Consider the following 23,161-nt stretch of genomic DNA (forward strand, 5'->3'; position numbering starts at 1 on the left):
CTAGACCGAGTAGTGCCGAATTAGTCGTTCCGTAAAGTACATTTGGAAAATTCAACTCTTACACAATTTCGAACGGGTTCTGGAGGAAAAATAAAGGTTGGAGAATGCCTGTGTCCAGATAACGCGGACCAAGAGTTGGGGTCAAAATACGAAGTCTTACCAGGACTTCGAGCCTTCTTGAGGTCTAGAGTCTGTCATAGGCAGGCATTTAATCCGGCGGGTCTAGGTTCGTTCCATTTGACCCGGTTCTCCTACTGAACCTAATTGTCTTGGGAACCAATTTCGTTTTTGTGTTCATCAGCGAGAACAACTTTGTTTCGAGGTGTGCTCCATCGTCAAATATGATCAAATGACACCAACCGAATTGCAGATTTCTTAGCAATGTGTGGCATATCAGTGAGTTGAGTATGGACATACGTGAGAAACACGCAACGTGTTTCCTCCTCTCCCCTCATTGATTATTCAACCAGTGTGCTAATAACAACCCCATCCGTTATTTGTGTACCCTGAGCAAGATTAACGATCACATGTTCATCGATTTCACGCTATCCCTCCATGCCTGCCTACCTGCTCTTATCAGTGACTTCGCCCGTAATTATACCATATTCCGTCGTCAGATAGTTCACTCAACCGTATCAATGACTTGGGCGTCTGTGTCCATCTATGTTTTTGGCGATATGCCTGTACCCACAAGCTTATATTGTGCATGGGATGGTAAACTGGTATGCTTTTCAAGACCAAACAGTAGCCTTTCTATTGGATGCCGGGAGGAACGTAAAAACCACATGTTCCGTTATTCAACCCTGGATTACATCCTCATGTCGAAAAATGCTACGACCCTGTTGAATGCTATTAGTCATGGTACTGCTTTACCGATCGGGGTGCGTTACACCCGGCGGCTGCGGAGATGAGTAGCTTGTTCCGTCGATCGACGTTCTGACTCTCCCGAAAGATGCACCCGTTGGAATCCGATATCCGTCTTGATCATACCCTATTACAAGCGTGAAGGAGCTCCGATCCAAATGAAATGTATACACAAACAAACCATGACTTGTCTGGAGTTCGCCAAGGTTCGGCCAACAGTCGGATGCCATAAAAGATGGGCGAAATCACATAGCCAGAAATCGTCATCTTCACCCGTTGACTTCTTTCATCCGCAAACCTGGGGCATGCCAACAGCCGCTGCGCAACCACCTCAAAAAGGTCTGGATGGCGCAGAATCAAACTTCCAGTTGCTTTTATTCCCGGGTATGCATCAGGGGATAGGACCACCTGCTCATTAGAGGTCTCGCTTGTCTAGCGCCGTAAAGCTCGACGGCAGAGGACTGTGTGTCTGTGTGTGCGTGCATCCATATACACCATCCTCATCATCATCGACAGCACAACATCGGTATTAAACACCGCTGCTTCGCTGCCGTACAACCATGATTTATTTGAAAACCTTTTTGTGGAGCAAAGAGTGAAAGTGGACGGGAAAAGGACTTAGTGCTGGCTTATTACAATCCCTTCGAGGTACCTATATGACCAGACACGCACTCAGGCAGTCTGGATAGAAACTGACAACAAGAACGCAAGTAACATTGAATAGTAGCCATATCTTGTAGCATCTCCAACCAGGCGCAGTGGGGAATACGCGGTCCCCATCCTGGAAGGCAAGTAGCACCGACAGCACCCAAACGTTTCATAATCTTTTTCATACCCTATGCTGGGTCAAAGTTTGGTCGCCTGTGCTTCAGTAACTGAATTAGGCACGGAACACAGCACTCTCTTCGGCAAACGATGGTTCGGCATACGCATTAAATGGCCAAACCAATGCAGCTCTTGATGCTAAACACATTCTTCACTGGAAGTCCCGTTGCACAACCAGACACTCGCTTTCAATCACCTCGTTACGTATTCGCCGACACCAACAATGGGTGTCGAGGACCTGAAGACGTCTCAGTTCCGTTGCTAGATTTGGCCAAGCCTCACAGCCATACAACCACACCATTGTCATGGACACGCCCAATGGATCGTGAACTTTTTCCTTGTTCCTAAACTCAACATATTCTGTGTAGTTGGATCTAAGACTGATCTTCTTACAATTTACCTAGCAAGGTACCAAAGATGGCAAATACAATTTCAAAACTTCTTTAATCTTCAGCCAGAAATTCTGACAATTACTCAAGACGCTTTGTAGCACACCTTGACCGGCCATCAAAGCACATTCACAAACGATCGCCCTTGGTGAATCAACCTATCCTCTAACGTATCTAACTGGAAATCATCATTGCCTCTTTAGGTTCTTCGCAATCATTCTTGTTTTCCACCTTTTCCCGTTTATAATGGTTCAACCTTTCGGTGCCTAGCTGCCATGCCACCCGAAGGAAGCAGGCGGATAGACTTGCCTCTTTAGGTTCTTCGCAGTCATTCTTGTTTTCCACCTTTTCCCGTTTATAATGGTTCAACCTTTCGGTGCCTAGCTGCCATGCCACCCGAAGGAAGCACGAGGGCGGATAGACTGCTCAAGCCTAGACAGGAGCAGTCAGAATACCGAGGCTAGGTTCGAACCTCAAACCTTTCAGTTTGTAAGTGTGCACCTTAACCACTGAGCTATGTCGAGCTCCTCCGGCGACAACAACACGCATGTTTGTCAATAAAACTGGTAAAAAAAAACAATTTCCAGAGTAGGACAAATGTTTCGTTCTTCATCTGTTCATCACGTGTTAGTTTTCATAGTACCTCCGTATTAGCAGAAGTGATGTCAGCCGTATGTTACTGTAACTTCAGTTGTAGCATCACAGTCTGTGTTCATGTAGACAAACACATTGGACAGGAGAAGGTCCAAATCACGAACCTCTTCAGCCTCGCACTTCTGGCGACCGTCTTAGGCCGGTTTCGTGTGTAATGTCCTTTCCCGTAACAACCTCTGCTGGAGCTGGTATCAGAATAAGTAACACGCACAGACACGCTGTCGCTACTCCCAGTCCTACGTAAGGGGACAAACTGTCATGTCGAGTGTACGTGGGCTAAAGCACCGTTCATCTGTGTTCCATGACCAGTTGGCTCGAACTTGCTTGGTTGGGCGAATCGAAATCTCAGCTTACACCGTTTTTTGTTCGTGAGTAGACCCGACATGAAGTAATTATTCGAGTGCTTTGGGAAGTGACACGAGCTACATGACAACGTTTTCCCAGTAATTACTATCTACTGTTGCGCACACCTGGTCCACCAAGATGGCACATTCACCGTGGAGTTTTATTTCCCAACAAATCACACATTTCTTGGAACCTGAAAGTGAGAAAACAAGTTGATAGAAAAAATTTGCACATCCCACATCGTTGAGAGACACCATAACCTCTCATGGCGCTTCTTATGGCACTGTGCTTCGGCCCGTTGGCATGAGGAAAAGAGAAAACTGGCCATCTTGGATCCGATGCTACTAGGCCGCCAGGCCTTACGCCTGATCACGGGTTCAACGTTAAATGCATTAACCGCTTAGAAAACACGTGACCTCACGTCTAATTATCCAGTGTGGATATCATAGCAGCTGATCGATGGGCGCAGATAGCGTGAACAATCAACAACGTGGCCGAACAAACGAACGGCTACCCGTCACTGCAGCGCTCGTGGAATTCGTGTGATTATTTCGCTTTTGGATGAATTTCCTCGGTTTTCCGACCGCAACTCGCGATTCCCTCGTTGTGTGTGGTGGGTGAATATTTGCTGTTGCGGAAAGCCGATTATGTCGGATGATTCTAGTAAGGATGAAATAAGTCTTCAATTCGAGAAGTACACTCATTTGCAAATCAATCTGGTTGTCACGAGAGGCGCAATTGAAACTCTCGTTTATGATATTCTGCAACTGAATGTGATGCACACAGCCCGCTTCATGTTTCAGTTGGCACGATATTCGATATATCGCAGTATATTTTGACACTCATTACCGAATAAACTGGAGTTTTCATAAAGGAAACTACTCACAAGGTTGCTGAAAACTCTTCGACAGCCCGCGACCGGTCGACCTTGAGGTTACCCACTACTGCGTTTCCTGATGTATAACACTGCCTTCAACCAGAACCTACTGTGTGTCGTCTGAAAAATTGGACCATTTTATCGTATTTCAGGACATAGCTCGTTGTGACTAACCGAGTTGTTGATCGATTAATCTGTCCTGACCTGCTGAGTCCCTCTCTCCTGTGTTCAGGTACCAAGACGGTTCTTCTTCCTCCTCGTAGACACGACGAACATTCTGGTAACATCGGACTGCTTACCTGGCCTCTGACCACCGTCCAACTATGGGGCGAGTCGGCCAAAGGCACCTGGTACATACGCGTCGACAATTTGGCGGCCAGCAAACCAATGCTAGGTATGGGATCGGTGAATATGGACTCAGTCAATGGTTACTGGCGTAGCGCTTGGATCATTGCCTATGGCACTGATAAGTATCCCATCCGTCTGCGTCCGCCAAATCCCGAGCGACCCCCACCTCCGGTGAGTACATTCCTTGTATATATTCGATTGAATATTCGATAGTCAGTACTCTGCATCTCTCGAGTTCTCCTGTTTATTGGTCTGGTGTTTGACACCAAGGGTAAAACTTCCTAACGTCCTAAGAACTTGATTACCTTACTGAAGGTCTTTGGTTCACATACATCATACAGATCATAAAAATGGATAACTACCTTCGGTTGTCTTACCGTTACGACCTCTGTGTATGCTGAATGGGTTTCAGTTAAGTGGTTTGAATGCCCGTCATTCAGTCCTCCATCAAGGCTTCTCGTTCGTTCAGCTATACAGAGGCGAGATAGCTCAGTGGTTAGAGCACAAGTTTACTGACCGGAAGGTTCTACGGACCTTCCGACTTCCCCTATCTAGGCTTGGGCAACTTGGCATTATCCCAGCCCTCGGCAAAGGGGCCTAGGGCTAACCCAACACAAACATCTTAGGGGACTACACTACCCACACGCAGTCAAACAAGCTGCATAGTGGGTGGCATGAGCACCACTGACGTCGGTAAGCCGCCTTATCTTTCACTATGAGCCATCCGATTACGTTTGTGATCACACTAAACGCTGTCGACGCATGTGTGGAGTTTTGTACCACCTTACAACACTGCATACCACCCACGGAATTCCATTTTTTGGACTCATTACGAACTGTTAACGTGCCGCTTAAATTTTACAGGCGAGAGCTATGCTATCTGGAACATTCTCTCAATTAGTTTCTAGAATTTTCCGTGTAATTTAAATTTCCCTCCATACCTGATGTTCTCCTTTCCTCCGCCTTCACTCCTTTCCCCGCTTTGCGCGCGCACACACACACAAACTACTGCGTTGCGTGTAAAACAGGAATGGTTCGCTCCTTTCGCCAAATACGTGGTTGATGATTCACTCTGGAAGGAGGTATACACAGTGAGTTCTCACCTTGGTGGAGTCGTGCGTTGTCGGTCATTCGCTTTACTTTTTAAGTCCATAGCCCCACTGGTATGGATTAACTTGCACTGTTCCAAAATTCCGTGCGTCCTCGTGCTGAACCAGAAAATGATCGTCCTACAATGGTTATATGCACGAAGAAGACGACCGTGAAAGCACATTCATCTTTTTCAGTAACATTTATAAACTCCACTTGCTTTTCTTTAATCCTGGCTTGTTCAGATCTGTGCGACTCACAAGTAGTACGTACCCCTTCAGAGAGCTATCGTAGGTAAACAATCGCGATGGAGTTATTACTGGGCAACATTTTGTTTTTTTTAGTGCAAAAGTGTCGTCATGCCCAGGTTGCCTAACAATGAATCCGCTGATTGTTTAAAAAACTTCTCTGAAACGATGCACTGTGTGGTGTAAACATTTTCCAATTGATCGTAGCTTCATATGTTGTCAGCGGCAGATTGACCTAAAGACCTTTATCTGCTGTCCAGCGATGTACTTTCAACAACTGGCTTTCACCTGGTCGGCACATGACAGCCTCTTAGATTTACAGTTGTCAAAATACAGTATCAGGTTTGAAGCCAGGGAGTACGGTCAGCTTAGTGCAGCCTGGAGAGAGAGAGATGGTGTTCGATTTCCTCGTCATATGACTTGAATTCACATGTTCGCAGGCTTCATGACCCTCCTCAGTTGCATTACGCTTGGCGACATCATACTAAGAGTAAATGCTGCACACACACAGTGGCCTGCAAACACAGCAGTGTTGTTTATGCCACCGCGTGTATGGGAATTTCCGGGTCGGATACCTGGGGGCCAAATTCAAGCAGGTTCCGGAATGCACTCGTTGTGTACTTCTCGTTTGAAGTGATGTCTATCTTGTGTTTTCTGCTGCCAAAAGGTCTAACGTGAGCACTTTCTGGATCAACAAGGCGTTTTGCTTACCCGAGCCAGCGTACAGTTAATAGATTGTTGTCTTTCATTGGGTCTAATGTTCGCCGATCAAGAAACCACGGATCCAGGTTTCCGGGTCTTTTGCTTTGCGTCGCACATCATCTGACCAGCGGGCTGTGTGTGTGCATGTCCACCCGAGTACTAAGGTTAACTCACAGGCCGAAGTCGTAGCACTGACTTTTTTCTTCAGTAAACGACTGCAATATGAGTGAGTGGAATGTGATGGTCCTTCACTGTGAGGCGGATTCTTTGTGGTCCAAGGTCAGCGCCCGTCAAGGTTCATGTCGTCGGAAACGTGGTCTACAGCGGAAGGGAATCCCTAACCCTAATAGCCATTCACAAACACCAGAATGGAACGACCATCTCGAACAAAGCAGAACGCCTCGACCGATGGGCTGAATACTTCGAACAACAACTGTCGTGGCCTCCAGCCGGCACTTATCTAGAGCCCACAGGTGAAGTAGAACCCTGGACAGTGATCGTGGAACCACCTACGGCCTCGGAGGTTTACGACTGCATATGTTCCCTCAAGCGCCACCGAGCTCCCGGTCCGGATGACCTTCCACCCGCACTGTTCAAAGACGGGGGTGAAGTCCTCAGTCAGCGCTTGTCCGATCAGTTTGCTTGCATTTGGGAAAAGGAGTCTGTCCCAGACAACTGGGGAAAATCGGTGATAGTGCCCATTTTCAAAAAGGGGCGCGTAGTGAGTGTGGTAACCACAGGGGTATCAGCCTGACCCCGGTTGTGACGAGACTGTTGGCGTCAATTGTGCTTCGTCGCCTTACTGTGGCTCGTGAGATACTGACTCGAGAGCAGCAAGCGGGATTCCGGCCTGGTAGGGGTTGTGTTGACCAAATCTTCACACTGTGTCAGGTGCTAGAACAATGCCATACGTATAAGCGACCCACGATTCTAGTATTCCTGGATTTTCGAGGCGCATTCGACTCGGTTGACCGGTCTGTTCTTCTTGAGACGCTTGCCCAGCAAGGAATGCCCCGGAAGTTTGTAAACATAATACGTTCTTTGTATTCTCAGACTTCCTGACGTGTGAGAGTATACGGCGAGCTCTCCAAATGCTTCTGTACAAAACGTGGTGTTCGCCAGGGTTGCTTACTATCTCCATTCCTCTATGATCGATGTAATCATGGGACTAATGCTGGAAGGTCTCCAGAACCCCAGTGTTCAAATAGCTTGTGACGAAAACCGTGTCGAACTGGAATATCCAAACAGAGGATGCTTGCCTGAGAACATTAGGACGACAATGGAACCCCTGAAAGAAGGCACAGCGATAACAAGATTATTCTCGGAAACGAACAACGAAGTCTGTATGAGAGCCACCTGTACCAATGAATAGGCAAAACGTGTATCCAGTTGACAATCCTCTGACCGGTGTCCAAGCTTGTGAGTTGTTCGATAGAGGTCAATAAATGGTACACTTTATAGAAATGCGCATTTTTTCGCAGATCCCCGTGACTGGAATGCTATCGGGATCGATATCTAAGAATACTGCCTAATAGGAATACCTCATCCTCATACATAATGTAACTTTACGCGCGGATATTGTGATATCTTGGTAGATTGCCGGCCCTGGCTGTACTCGAAGGCATTCGACACCCGCAGCAGTTATTCCTGGTTTACGTGGACCCAAATGTGGCGCAAGGATTTCAGAGGTAGCGTGAGTCCAAGGAAATCAGATCGGTCGTCACGAAGAGACTGAACCTTATCGTGACGGTTCGCCCACTGAGCTAGAGGGTGTCCCCGCAACACTCTAGAGTCTTTCATACCACGTTGGTCAATGGTTGGAGGTATGACAAACACTGTCTCCTGGTTGGTAATTTGTTGAAATATTGGTAGCCTGAGTGAATGTCTGGAGGTGTAGGCACCTCGGAATGATTGTGTTAAGCTAGCACTAAGTCCCTCCCCCATCCACCTTTATTCTTTTCTTCACAATAAGGCTTTCAAATAAATGATGGTTGTACGGCAGTGAAGCATCGGTGTTGAACACTGATGTCATGCTGTCAACGATAATAAGGACGATGAACCCTAATAGCCATTCACAAATCGACCGATTTGGCCTCATGTTATGTCCAGTAGCGCTTTTTCATCTCCGTTTGAGTTCGCGGTTGAACACTGATGTCATGCTGTCAACGATAATGATGACGATGAACCCTAATAGCCATTCACAAATCGACCGATTTGGCCTCATGTTATGTCCAGTAGCGCTTTTTCATCTCCGTTTTGAGTTCGCGGACTTGTGCGCAGATCAGCATTCTGGTACCCATGCCTGACATTCAAGACGTCTCGGTAGTTAGAGCGCGAATTTACTGACCTGAATGTCCGTGGTTCGAACGCAACCTGTGCCTCTCGGCTTCTCCCGTATAGGCTTGTGCAACCTGGAAGTATCCCAGCTCTCGTGCTTCCTTCTGGTGGCATGGCAGTTGGGCACCGCAAGGTTGCCACAGCTGTACCCATGGCTGATGAATAACCTCTTGTATACAAATTCGGTTTCAAAAGTAGACTCAACCGAATCCAGCTGAATTTCCCGTTTGTGGCGATCCGCTCCAACTAGATATGCTTCACCAGACCGCTTCATGTTTCACTTGATACGATATTCGAGATATCGCAATACGTAGCTGTTTATACGCGACACACTACTCCCAAAGTTGCTGAAAACCCTTCGTCAGCCGATCTTGGGGCTCATCAGGTAGGCACAGTTCCAGAGCTTCTGTCAACAATATCCTATTACGATATCTTGAATACCGTACCAAGTAAGACATGAGGTGGCCTGGTGCAGCACGTTTAGTTGAAACGGACCGTCAGTTCAGTCTCTTGTGATTAATTTACATCATTGCCCATGGTTCCATAGATTAGAAGTGATTTTACCTTCAGTTATTGAAGCCGGAAATGCGCAGTTTGGTTTACTTTTCCTCCAATGCTAGACAGAATTTATCCATCACCATCGACTCATTGCCTGCCTCTCAGTGTGGGAGCCATATGCAATTCAAGATAGTGTAGCCCAGCCATGGCTCCTTTTCTCATAGATTTCCATCGATTCCATTTCATCTGCCGAACTCTTGTTGACTGGATGTATGCAAAACAGTTGTCACATTATCCTTCATGTGATGGAGCAAATCTTCGCCTAGTTTGGATCAGGAGTTCCGGGCCCTAATTTGGCTCGGATAGTATTGAAAAGATTGAGCGCCATGTGATGTATGGTATGGAAATCTTAAATTCAAAACAGCGTAGTGGAACAGGATATATTAGAACCCGACATCTCGGTTGCCACCCACAGTCATTCGAATGCAAGTCATTCAGGTGCGTTCTCTTCTATTCTGATTGGTTTTGACAGATAACCGTTGGCAAATTGATGCGACCAGCGCGTGTGGGTTTGTGTTAGCTCTGTGGGCGTGATTGTGTGTATACTTTGATTAGGATGTGCCTATGTTTGTTTTTGGCATTTGGCTACTGTGCCTACTAACTTTTACAAGCCAGTCCAAGCTGGCGCTATCACTACGGTTTATGCAGTTCGGTTGTGTTGATTCTTTGAGCTTGAGCCTACGCCCGTTCCATGTGTGACTTGAGTCCTTGCTGGAGTATAAATAAATGGACTGTCGAAGTTGGTTTGATGACTTGACTCAAGTGCTTGAAGTTCAGTGGCTGAGTAGCACTCAGTTGTTTAAAAACTATTGGGTTTCATGGAGGAAAACGCGCATGTGGTTTGCGCTCTGTGATTCGCACAGTTACCTGGAACTTTTACAAGCCAGTCCAAGCTGGCGCTATCACTACGGTTTATGCAGTTCGGTTGTGTTGATTCTTTGAGCTTGAGCCTACGCCCGTTCCATGTGTGACTTGAGTCCTTGCTGGAGTATAAATAAATGGACTGTCGAAGTTGATTTGATGACTTGACACAAGTGCTTTGAGTGCAATGGCTGAGTTGCATTCAATTGTTTAAAACTCTGTCGGGTTTCATGGAGGAAAACGCGCATGTGGTTTGCGCTCTGTGATTCGCACATGCAGTTACCTGGCTGTCTGGCCTGACATTCTGCACACGGAATTCGGTGCGTTGTTCCGATTTGATGGGGTCCTTAGCCCTTACAATGTATCGTCGTAAGGTGTTGTCGATTGGGAACAATGCTTAGATATCATACTTCCGAGGTTTCTTTCGAACGGCATCTGAGGTGCCGCTTCTATAAAGTATTCCCACGGTGACTATCGGGTCTCCGTCTTACTGCCTCACCGTTCTGAGCAGCGTTCCCTCCATCTGTTGGGGCGAGATGGTGGTTAGAGCGCGAACTTACTGACCGGAAGGTCTGTGGTTCGAGCCCGTTATCTGTCTCTTAACTTCCCCTGTCTAGGCTTGGGCAACCTGGCAATATCCCCGCCTTCGTGCCTCCTTCGTGTGACATGGAAGTTAGGCACTGAAAGGGTGCTACAGCTGAACGATTTTTTTCTAAATGAACCTTATGAAATATTTATTTCGCTTTAATACCCTACTGTGTCGCTTCAGTTTGTCAGCTCATATGGAATCTTGCGCAGTTGTCGGATCGCTATCCAACAACTGCGCATTTGACGTAGTGGGGATGCCAAAAACTCAATGCAAGTACCCGTCTGAATGTGTGGGTTTTCTGTGAATTTCCACTAAGAATCCATGGTTCGCGGTAACAGATAGCTTACAGTCCAGGATACACAATCACGTACTCACGCCCACAGAGCTAACACCCACCCACACACGCTGGTCGCATCAGTCTGTTAACAGTTATCAGAAACACACCAACCGAAATACACGACAGCGCACCTAAATGACGCTGCATTCGACTCGTATTGTAGAAATCCTTGAAAAAGGTTGGCCAGAGCAAGCGAAACGTCTGATTATACCACCTTATCCCACTACTCTATATTGTGACTTTAGAATTTCCATGCTAATCTAACTGAGTTCTTGGAATCAATATTTAACAAACATCAATAAACGCACACACTGACAATCAGTATCCTGTGTTTGAGGCTACCCAACATGGAGGTTTGTGACTTCAAAGATATCCTCAAGTCTTACGAAGGTTTCAATCACAGACCCACTAGGAATACGCCAGTTTTCTCCAGGTCAGGCAGGTCATAGCGCTTTTTCTGGGCATGCATACTCGGTCCTGTCTCAATTCAGCTTTAGTAGTGTGTTGATTTCGTCTCAGTAGTATCCTCTGGCGCGTCGACGTTTGTCTATAGATAGGACAAGTGTATACGAAGGACACGGATTACATATGCACTCTTCTCTTTCAGTGTCATGTAGAGTGTGCTCCCGGCGGTTGTACTGGTCCAGGCGCTGATCAATGTCTCGGTGGATGCCGACACTATGCTACTCAGAGCAGGTGAGTAGATGGTTTCCCACTCGGTGGCTTGTTGATACTACTCTGTTCCCCTATCCCGAATTTTATCGTCCACAACGGTCAGAATCGTTCTTCTTTAAGAGACTCCAGCCTTACTTGCATCATTTTTCCAGACAGCTACGGTTGACACTGGTAAGCGTGACGGAACAAACCTAACGAGTAATCGCCCGTAGTAATCTATTGAAAATAGAACATCCTTGTAATATGGTCAGCGGAAACAGGTTGACAGCTAACAGGTTGACTGGAACACTTACGCCTATCCGTTTCCAATCAGGAAGTAAGTGGGTCCAATCTTTCGTGCGTTTGTTGCCTACTTCACGAAATGCGTTTCATTTGTTATAGGTCCTCTGTACTCTAGCTCCGTGGTTAAGGCGTGAACTTACTGGCCGGTAGGTCCGCGGTTCTAACCCAACCCCGGCATTTCGACTGCGCCTGTCCAAGTTTTGACAACCTGATGACATTTTCATAAAGGAAACTACTCAGAAGGTGCCGAAAACTTCTTCGACAGCGCACGACCGGTTTCGCCCTTCTTTGGGCTCATCAGGTAGGCGCAGTCCCCGAGTTCCCGTCAAACTTATGTTCTACTTGAACTCAAATTGGACCGTTTTCGAGAAATACACTCATTTGCAAATCAATTTGGTTTTCACGAGAGATTCAGTTGAGTGTCTCGTGAAAAACAAATTGATTTGCAACTGAGTGTATTTCTCGAAAACTTGTTGACATCTTAGCCCTCGTGCTTCCTACGGTCGGCGCGGCAGCTAGGTTTCGTAAAGGTGTTGCCGATGAACTACCTGCACAGTAATGTCACGCAAAACACAATAGCTAGTCCACGTTTTCGCGATTGAGATTGTTTTGGATCAGTTGTTGCTCATGTTGTTGAATTTCATTCGCTATTCGGTGGGGTGGTTTTCTAACCCATTTGTCTGATGTCATAGAAAGAACAGCTATGCGCATACGTTACTTGTAGCTCACGGTTTCCTTGAGTTGGTGAATCTACTGAATTATCACAGCACCGCAGAATACTGAATCGGTGACCCTCTCCGTCGTTTGCGGGAGGAGCCGAAGGTAGGAGAATGGGATACAACTAAAGCCACAGCTTCAATCTGCCTGGTGAATCGTCAAACATACATTGGATAATAACCTGAGCAGTATGGGTTTCGTTTCATTACTTGAGATAATCAGGAAATTGGGCGGAATGTCTCGGTTGAATGCCCAGTTGATTTCAACCGAGCTCATAGCAGGAGGGTACAGAGGGGAGAGTAATATTTCAGACTTTGGAACACTCTGAATCCAGCATCCTGGAAGACGTCAACCTATTCAGATGTTTGTCGGAAGTGGTGTGTGCCGCTTCAAAAACCAATCAAGGACAAACGCCTCATAAAGCACAGTCCATGAAATAGCTGTTATGTGCTGAAAACGTCTCCTTGAAATCATGTAACGAAACCTCATTCTGTTGTGTTCACGCGAATTCGTCGGAATGTAGACCATGTTATGTCGCCACTGTCGCTTACCGTCACTGTTTCGAATAGTGGAAAGGATGGTGGAACGTATTCACACTCAGATTGCGGATTTGGAGGATCAATATTGGTGTGCTTTTTGTTGTTGATGACGTGGTATTGGTACCGGAAATGCGGGAGGTTATTCGGTGCCGTTCACAACAAGAATGTGTTAGAGCTCACTAGAAGCGGTCGCCGCAAAGTAGTTTCACTACATTAACTTTCCTTACAGTCGGATGCTTGTTGGTGTGACAATCTGCTCGTATATTACGAGCTTTCCCCACTCGCAGCCAATTTACCGCTCTTGACGAATTGCACAATGGCAATTCGCGTCGCTCGTTATAATAATGGTAACGCCTCAGCTCAGGTCTCGGTCTGAACCTTCCAAGCCAGCGTTTTCGGCAAATGACTCGCCGAAGGTGAACAACGTATAGTAAACGCCCAAAACCAGGTCAAAAGGCACCTACGGCGCGTCGTATTCAAGGTATGTGAGGCGATAACATTTTGAAAATTCAAACGATTTCTGGACGCGCACTGACATCCAGCGGATGCTGAGTCATGATTGTCTGTTGGGTCCACACTTTCGACCAATCAGACCTCGCCTTGACGCTGGACCGGCAAGCAGCCCGTCTTCCGACCAATCGCGTGCGGGTTAGGTTTGTTGGCCAACTGGTCAATCGGTTAGCACCGCATTCATTAATGATCATCGACCGAAAGCCAAACACTCATGTCTTGACAGGGATTCAGTCCACCCACTGATAAATAGTGATGTTATCTCGATCAGCCTAAACTGCTCACAGGGCTGACACCAGAACTACTGGATGCTACCATCTCTCTGACTTGTAATTTAGGATAACACCTTATTCCAATTCGATGTGATTTGAATTTAAAAGTATCATAGAGCAGAATCAATCTAAAATGGTCGTATTTGTGTGAAACGCGCGCGAAGTTGCTGAATACACCACAACCCGCGTGTCACGGAATAGGTACATTGATGTTCACCTGGACCCTATCCTGAAAGGTCGGCCACTTCGAAAGCATCCAGATATTCCTGGTCCTTGTTATGGCTTTCCACCACATGGCCGAACCATTGTAGTTTATGGTACTCGGTGTAATTCAGGAGTAGATTGTTGACTACCCGTCACCTCACTGTGGTCTCACAACCTCAAAACTTCACGGCTTACACTTTTGCCTGGTGCTCGTGATTCAGATAGGCTCTGCTGAAACCACGTTGACTGTGGTCAAAAAGTAGCGATCCTATTCCACCTCGCTTGGCAACTGGAAAACTAGAGTTTCGTAACGCACAGACTAGTGGTTCCCTAATGTCAGTTGTTCGGGTGTGCTATTCTGTCAACTGACGTTCCCGCTGAACAGTACGCGAAATGTGGAGTTGTAGCCACAATTATCCCACTTTTTGTCCCGTGCTTTGTTTTTGATCTGTTGCTGAACAGCTCTTAAAGCTAGACATTCTGAAACGGGAGTGCTCACTCACTTTGGTCATCTTAGTATTCACAGTCCAATACTGATCTGCTAGTTCCACCATGTACGATCGATCCGCCCATCGGACTCTGTTTGCTCCTATTTCAGACAATGTGTGCCTGAATGTCCTCGTGGGACAACTCCTTACGGCGCTTTGCGGATCAGCGTCAACCATGCGGATTACAATGCCGAGAAGACACACCGCAACCGTGTCAGGCCGGGCCGGATACGCAGCAGCAACAGTTTTGTTGCCAACGTTGTCTGTCAACCGTGTTGGACATTGTGTGGAACCTGTGTTCGTCCGCACACCGAATACGATTGTATGTCCTGTTCGAACGGCCGGTACCTGTTACCGCTAATCACACCGGACGACGCGTCCGATGTGACAATGATGATCGTCTCAGAGGTGGACTCTGATGAAGCGAACAAGAAGTTGCCCTCGCTCGTCGGCACCTGTCGTACAGAGTGTCCGGTTGGATATTACGCGAACAAATCCTCATCTATTTGTAATCGGTATGTAACCGTTTGTGTGGGGATTCCAGATCGGTGTGAGAATAGTCCAAGCCGTCCATTTTTCTTTTCCCCATATCCACAGTGGATTGGGGAAACCATGGATTTCCTAGCATATCAGTGAGATGTTTCAAGTGGTTAGAGCGGGAATTTACTGACCGGAAGGTCCGTGGTTCGAACCCGACCTCTGCCTCTCGACTTCCCCTGTCTAGGCTTGGGCAACCTGGCAGAATCCTAGCCCTTGTGTCTCATTCCTCTGGCATGGCAGCTAGGCACCGCAAGGATGCTACAGCTAAACGATTTAGCGTATCAATACGTTCTCCAGAAAGTAGCAAAAAGTGTCCAAAATGGTGAAGCTTCGTTGCCAATTTGTCAACATCTCTGAGTTTGTCTTCTGTGTCCAAGGCTGAGGTGATTACCCTAGCCTCATCGGTAATGCTTGGCGCGTTGTTCAAAGTGCCGAATGAATCCCATGGGTGAACCAAGTTTAGGAATCGGCAACAAGCTTTTGTACAGTCCTAAAGGTAAACAGTTTGGTTCATGATCTGCCTCAAACCGGCAACTACGCTGGGGTCCCTGAGTTCGGTGTTACTAACACGTGTTTTCATTCACAGATGCATTTTACCACGTTCAAAGCTGTCTATCCCATGGATTCTCAGTTCCTATCATTCACGACCATTTGAAGCACGGTTCATCCCCTCTCAATAGCAAAATGTGTTCTTTGGTTGTGCTTATTTTCTGCGATTTTTCCGACAAAGTTCGCGGGAAACACCGCACACACACAAAAAAAACAGATTTTAGCATGAAATTTCCAAGCTTTCGAAAGCTCGCGACAAGCATTTCATCGTTTCCCACGATACGTCAAAGGTTTTGTGTTTCCGTACTTTTGATATTATGACATTTTAGGTCTCTCCCCCCTCCCCGGTGTGCAATACACGCAGAAACCGGGACCAAAACTGTGACAGCGTCACTTTAGAAACAGTTGTTTTTCCGTTCTGCCTGTGAAGCTGACACACAGGGTGGAGGTGGTTCTTATTTCATAAATTGCTTTGTTAGCAACCCGGAGATTCATAACGCTGACAAATGCGGAGCGGAACTTCCCTTGAACTCTGGAAGAGCTATTTCCTGGGATTGTACTCTCGCTCGCTTGTCTTTCGCGTGTTCAAAACTAAAATGTCCACTACCTCTGAAGAAGATCTCTCTTAGTACGCGATGGTCGCCTTGTTGCTTCATTTGTGCCGTACAAAAGTGCAAATGTGGTAGGTTATTCAGTTTCGCTCAGAATGCTAAGGTCTACTTCAGAACCGTCCAACCTTATCGTTGCCTGCCAACCTCCGGTACTGGTGAATGGAAGAGACCTTCGCTGCGGAGTTATTCATTAGAAAACGCCAACTAAACAGTTACAGACCATTGGACAGGGAAGCAAAACGCTTATATGTATCTTGTTTACAAAAACTGAATATCCATATTCTCCTTGAACGTGTTTTCCTGAACTTTCCTGGATATTCATTGACTGTTGCTCACTCCACCAAATTCCGCAGTAAATCTCCCTTTTCAAGAGACGCAAAGCGGATTTACGAGAAAACATACTACTCGCATGACCCCCATCAGTAGTATCACCGTTACACTGGTAGCTAACTAAGTAGCTCAGCATTTGCATTGTTTCTGCCCTTATTCTTTCGCCGTACTGCGTCCTAGATTCTGGAATGCGTGTTCTGCCTTCCCTTCCTAATCACTAGCGTAGACTGAATTGACTAGCCCCCAAGCTTTCTGTTTCTTGGGTTCATCCCGCCAGTGAGAACATACAGTTTATTAGTAGTTAGGATAATGTCAACTTGCACTGTAAGAGTGAGTCTCGAAAGGTGAAATCGGTGTGTGTTAGAGAAAACATCCGTCTTTCTGTTTCCTGCTCAGTGGAAATCATTGTGAATCCTGGGAAGCCCCTCTAAATAGCCAGACAATAGTTGAGTGCTCTACCTTCCAACTACAACCAGTTCGTTGGAGGTTCCGTGAACTTGATCGAGATAAACCACCAAATTCGTTTTAAGTGCAAGTTCGGACTCAGCCCTCTGAAACTGGACAGACTACTCTTGTTAATTTTCAGTAGTGTTCCGGAAGAACTTGCATATCTCTACGGATTGTCACAGCAAAGTGTTTTGCGGGTGTTTTGGAAAAGTATTGGCCCCATTTGAGTGGGCTTTTGGTAACGTACTTTAATATTGAGGTCACATATTTTATTACATTTGAAACAAACATATCAAGAGTAGATGATAAAACAACAGACTTTTGTGTATTTCAGCAGAATCTTGTCATAGCCGCGTGACTGACTATTTTGGTGCACCAATATCTTCCCCACACGTCGTTACCTTCTTCTCTGTTTCTCACACTCTAGTTGCTCTGCCAATTGTATGGAGTGTAGTGGTCCCGGCACAGGCGAATGCAGCAAGTGCAACTCTGGATTTCGCCTGACCCTCGGGCGCTGCGTGGATGGGAATTCGGTGGATGGACGGTGTAGTCCTGGTGAGTCCTGTCAGCCTGACTCCAACTGCTTTGAATTCCGTGATGTGTAGTGCCATTTCTGGGGACCTTCTATCCATTTCTCCCCAATCTTTCTGTCTTTTCTCTCTGCTGGTCTCAAAAAAGCTCCGATTTCCATAATCAATATCTCATTTGACAAAAGTGACATGTTAGTGAGACGGTCGAGTTCAGATATCGTCGTCTGACATGCTCAAGACTTCTAACTGCGTTACTCCTCTATCGCACGGCAAATGAATGCACAGCACTTTCACTTTTTAGTTCACTTATCATTACCACATGCTAGCCAGGATGTTGAGTCACTTTGGAACTGTCGGAAGTTCCGTACAACCCGATGTCTACACTTTCCACCAATATAGGCAGGCGAGAGAAGCACCGTCGTGAACCGACTGTCGAGCGATACAGGAAATATTTTCCTAAGAACGTTTGAACATTTGTTGAAGAACACTGCCTTCGCGTGGTCGTCACATTTTTTAAACCTCGCGAGTGTTTCATTGCCAACATTTCTGTGCCACTTACAACGTCAGATTGAACATCTGCTAAATGATATGGTGTGCAGTTGTTCATCTACTAACCTTCCATTCCACTGTCTGGTATTTGTACCCCACAAGTAGAATCAGCCCGTTTTACGTATCTTGGAAGTTGTATTAGTTCTGATTGTAGTGTGACAGATGAGGTGAATGCACGAATCTGCAAGGCTCGGGCCGCGTTTGCTAACTTGAGACACCTATGGCGTCAGAATGGTTTACCCCTGAATCTGAAGGGACGTGTGTATCAAGCTACAGTAAGGATTGTTTTGTTGTTTGGCTGTGAGACTTGGCCTATTCGAGCAGCGGACCTGAGACGTCTTCAGGTGTTCGACAATCGTTGTCTCAGAACCATAGCTCGTGTGAGTTGGCGTCGGCGAATCCGTAACGAGGCATTTAGAAAGCCTGGTTGGAGACACTACAAGATATGACTGCCAACCGATGTCAGTGGTGTTCTTGTTGTCAGTGTAGAATACTTCGAGGTATTCAGGAGAGCCCACTTGAGTGACGCGCAAGATCACAAGCCAGAAATTGTTGATCCTTGAGATTTATCAAAAGATGCGGTACTACATGTATAAAATACGCAATAAAAGGGGTACAAACCTCAAATTATGGGGGTTTCCGTCTAAACTGTTGCACGAAGTGGTGCAAGTCCAAGGAAAGCCCGGAGAAGATAGTAAATCGATCTTAGTTTGCGACGCACACCTGGGTACAACATGTGGTAACGCAAATAGGTCAAAAAACCCGCGTAAAGAATGGCCGACCAAACTGGTTCGACAAACCAAGGGTTAAAGTTCGTGAGGGGTTAAAAAATGTAAATAGAGCCCATGGGATAGACGTAGTAGCCAGCAGCAGATAAGGGAAGAGTTTGACTGGGGGAGAAAGTATAGCAATCTTGTGTAGGTTAGACCACGGCACAAGTAAGCAGGCCGCTAAGTGTTGAACACTGATGTCATGCTGTCGATGATGATGATGATGATTACCGGTCGGGGTTGCAATAGGCAGATTCTCAAGCCACTGACGGCCTGATTCTCAGCTTGTTGTAAGCCTGAAGAGAATCTGTCACCCGGGTGCTTGGTTCCATTCCCTATTTTTGTTGTATTTTCTCTGCTAAACCGGTTATGAATATTCTTCTGCATATTCTTCTGTATACGATACGCTTCTCCCTGGCTGACTCGTTTCGAATTCCAGCTTATTCTGTTGTCTGCATGGCAATCCTCTCTTCCCCGTTCTCTTTGTAGGGCAATACCTGAAAGACTCACACTGTGTAGACTGTGATCAAGGCTGTGATCCAACCGGTTGCCTCCCCGATGGTGATTGTTCACGTTGCAAGAGCGACTTCCCGTAAGTGCTGACCAATTGGATCCTACTATCTCCTTGAATCTGTCCGAACTCTTGATATATTTTCGCACAGGTCCTTTCATTAGACAACCTGGTAAGGAAGTGTTTTCAACGGGGGGCTTCGCCGCGAGGATGATATACTTGCTGAACACGTCCAGTGCCAATATATAGTCAATAGTCGGCGTTTTTTTACGAATCTGAGTCTTCGAGTGGTGGTAACTTGTTCCTGGCTTCTGTAGGACTGATACACAAAGAGGGCCGTCACCGTCTACGGTGTTTCATCATTATCAGCTGTATTCAATGTCCAAGTTGTCCATAGTTTTGTTCACGGATAAATGACGATTCGAGATGAGGGAATCGCGACCTGGAGGAGACGTTTCACTGAACTGTATATCTAATCGTAAACTCCTGTCGGCTAAAAGAAGGGCAACTTCCACGATTAGGAAATACCGTCAGGCTAGGTCATATTCATCACCTGAGGTGACCCGTTTCGAGGTACCCATCCGTCCAGTTACCGACTCGATCGAGTTTGCTCTTGACGATTTTTGTGGTTTCCCAGCCCAACTTTCTGCGCACTGTTCCGCTTTTGTTGAGTGGAAAGAGATCTGCAGGGTAGAAGGCTCTGTGAACTTCTGAGTAATCAGCTCGACCATTCGACGTTCGTCGGCATTGCCTACCGGTGTTCCAGTCGGACATAGGAAATGCTTCAAAGGCACCGATTGTGTAACACTAGCACTAATTGCATTCGGTTGCTTTTGTTTTGAGTGAAGTTCAGTAGCATACTGCGTACAACGAAGTGTAGTGGCCGTTGTCGCTTACCCTGCGAACATGCGGACTAGGTTCTCCCCGCATTTCCTTTTCCCGATCTCCTAGGTAAATTCTCTCGGCTGCTGGGACGACTGTGTGTGATTATCAGCGTCCTGTGATTGGATGCGTTGTTGCTTTTCGTTCCGTTCACTTCCATTTGCTCTCATGCATTTCCCATGTCTGCTGCCCTGTGGAGTGTCTTTCTGAACAACTGGTCAAAATACGGGAACTAATCGATCCCATTGAGCTTTTCCGTCACAGTTTAACTACTGTTAAATTACAAGTAGTGTATTGATGTAGATGAGCCTTAAGGTTTTCTGTACCCAGTCCTGGGGGAGGAACAGTTCGAGTCTTAACCAAAGCCTCTGACACAGGAAATATAACCAAAAGACAGTAATAATCACTTACGATTATAAGGGGAGGAGACTGTCCTGGTTGGTTACTGCGTTAAAATCCTCCGACGTGGCTTAGAACAACGCCATCGGTTTCGGAAAACCCCAGTGACAGGCACTTCTTCCATGCTATTCAAGTTTTCTACCTTTCTTTCTAGCTACATCTTGAACTCGAGTTGCGTGAAGGCATGTCCGACCGGATGGTTTGCAGGTCCTCCACTACCAGATCCCTTCACCCTGGCGTCTACCAGTCCACACGACGCCGTATCTCACCCACGTCGTTGTGAGCCTTGTCCCCCTGGCTGCCAAGACTGTACGGCTTTCGAAAACTGTACACGATGTGCCGATGGCTTGAACTTGCAGAACGGCACTTGCATTTCAACCAGGTATGTGTTGCAATTGGTATTGCTTTTTATTTTTTTGTTTAATTGTTAACGTCAGACACCAAGTATGCCTTCCTAGTTCGGCCATTGTGATGTATTTCACAGGCTGGCGATACAAAGAATCTATCGAAACGGAATCCGGCCATTAGTCACTCTTATAACAATGATGAAGTAAATTTTGCCCAGACCCACGATTTATGATCATCATCCCAAGGGAGACCTCCACGCCGTTGTCCTCCTCGGAGGTCAGAGACCGCCTACTAGATGATGTTTGACAGAAAATCTCGTTAAAAACTTTCCTTGGAAGAGATTTCCCCTGAGGAAGAATTCCGTATGTACATGAATCACATGGACACTTCTTAGGCCGTCGCCAGTTTAACGCATGCCAAAGTAAAGGCATGTTGATCTGAACCATGCCCTTTACATCTCGAGGTTATTTTACTGGATGGAATAGAAGCTAAGCTGGTAGCATTTTGATAATGATTCTCTCTTGATCTCCTTGTATTTTCGATAACCTATTGGCATAATCAGATCTTTCGGCGAAATCTGTTGTCGCTGCTTATCAAAAATCAACTGCCACGATTTGTGTGCCATGTACGTACGCAAAACGTTACAGAACTGAGGCTGAGTTCCGCAGCCACGTAGCTCTCCTGTTTTATGTTGACTCCTCGGAAGATACCTCTTTTGGTCGGTCTCTTGAAGATTCTCGGCTCGCCTTGTTTTCCTCGGTATTGGTTTTCACATGAAGTAAGTCTTACCTGTTCCCATTTGACTCGTTCGCAGGGCTTGTCATGGGTCCTGCGTCATGTCATTTAATCGATCCTTCCGACTTCACACATTTCGCTTTATGCGTTAAGATGGTGCCAAAAATATGAATTGGACTACGGCCGCATGAATTATCGAATACAAACGCCATAGTTAGTTGTCCTTGGTAATGTGGTGAAATATTGGTAGCTCGGGTGAGTTTATTGGTTGTTGATCAGGTGGCTGTTGATCTGTTCGCAATTGGCTTGCAAACGTTTCGTCACCATACGAGGAGACATCATCAGTGCGCACTGATGAGAGAAAGGCAATAGTAACCTGAAGAGCAAGAGCCGGTTGAAGTTTATGGTGGACATGTTTTTGTATGTTTCAGTGACCGTCTCAGAGGAATTTCATTGATGTAGCACCTACTACCACTGTGTGTACTAATGATGGTGTTGACGAGCGTCTTCTTGGTTATCTAAATCCGAACCACTATTGTTGTTTAACACATTGGTCTCTCCCTCTTTTGACAAACGGAATTTCACTGTATTTCTCGTTCATCTGAAGTGTCATACCTTCACCACTTGGAGCATCTTTATACGCGCTACTCAGCGTTTAATGTTTCTGTCTATCTTGCTTTCTGTCAGCGCCTCGTTGCCATGCCATCCTCAATGTGCCACCTGCTTCCGAAGCCCATTCGATTGTCTGACCTGCCCACATGACCGTGTTCTTCTTCCGAATGTACTGATCGAACAGGTACGTTCCAAGCTACTGTTCCACACCGCCAGCCTACGGAGCCGAGCACAACAGACAGAATCCACCACTCCGATTGCAATGACTTCATCCTACCTATGCCCCAGTGTCTGTCCTCACGGCACTTTCGCCGACCGATCAGGTGATGGAACGATTTGTCGGGCATGTTCACCTTCTTGTTCAAGATGCACTGGTAAGTATCCTTATCCGGTCACCCAGCTGGCCTTCACTTTTTTCAAGGAAATATTTTTTTTACGTAGCTTAGAACTTCTTGAGCCACCAGGGAGCTAGACCTAATCCAATAATCAACATCGCTTTCGTGATGGACAATCTGAGGACCAACTTTGCATACACCACCACATTTCTGCATGGTTGCTCTCTTTTCCATTTTTCAATACGGTCCACTTTCGTTTCGCATGCTGGAAGTTCACCTTCGGTTGCATATCTGGTATGTCAC

The 23,161-nt window shown here is 46.4% G+C and overlaps 1 protein-coding gene across 1 annotated transcript in view; it reads left to right on the top strand.

The window, feature by feature from the left end:
* The window catches only part of T265_06397 (hypothetical protein), a gene marked incomplete at both ends in the record, with an annotated part of 81,196 nt that overhangs the window by 51,540 nt on the left and 6,495 nt on the right, over positions 1-23,161 (top strand). Inside the window, 8 exons of the mRNA XM_009171645.1 lie at positions 4,187-4,473; positions 5,211-5,393; positions 6,709-7,062; positions 11,631-11,719; positions 14,821-15,225; positions 17,615-17,742; positions 19,526-19,628; positions 20,983-21,210. Coding sequence (XP_009169909.1) covers positions 4,187-4,473; positions 5,211-5,393; positions 6,709-7,062; positions 11,631-11,719; positions 14,821-15,225; positions 17,615-17,742; positions 19,526-19,628; positions 20,983-21,210 — 1,777 coding nt within the window. The remainder of the gene's footprint in view (positions 1-4,186; positions 4,474-5,210; positions 5,394-6,708; positions 7,063-11,630; positions 11,720-14,820; positions 15,226-17,614; positions 17,743-19,525; positions 19,629-20,982; positions 21,211-23,161) is intronic.

This window comes from Opisthorchis viverrini, assembly GCF_000715545.1.
Source record: "Opisthorchis viverrini unplaced genomic scaffold opera_v5_130, whole genome shotgun sequence".
In the NCBI taxonomy this organism is placed as follows: Eukaryota; Metazoa; Platyhelminthes; class Trematoda; order Opisthorchiida; family Opisthorchiidae; genus Opisthorchis; species Opisthorchis viverrini.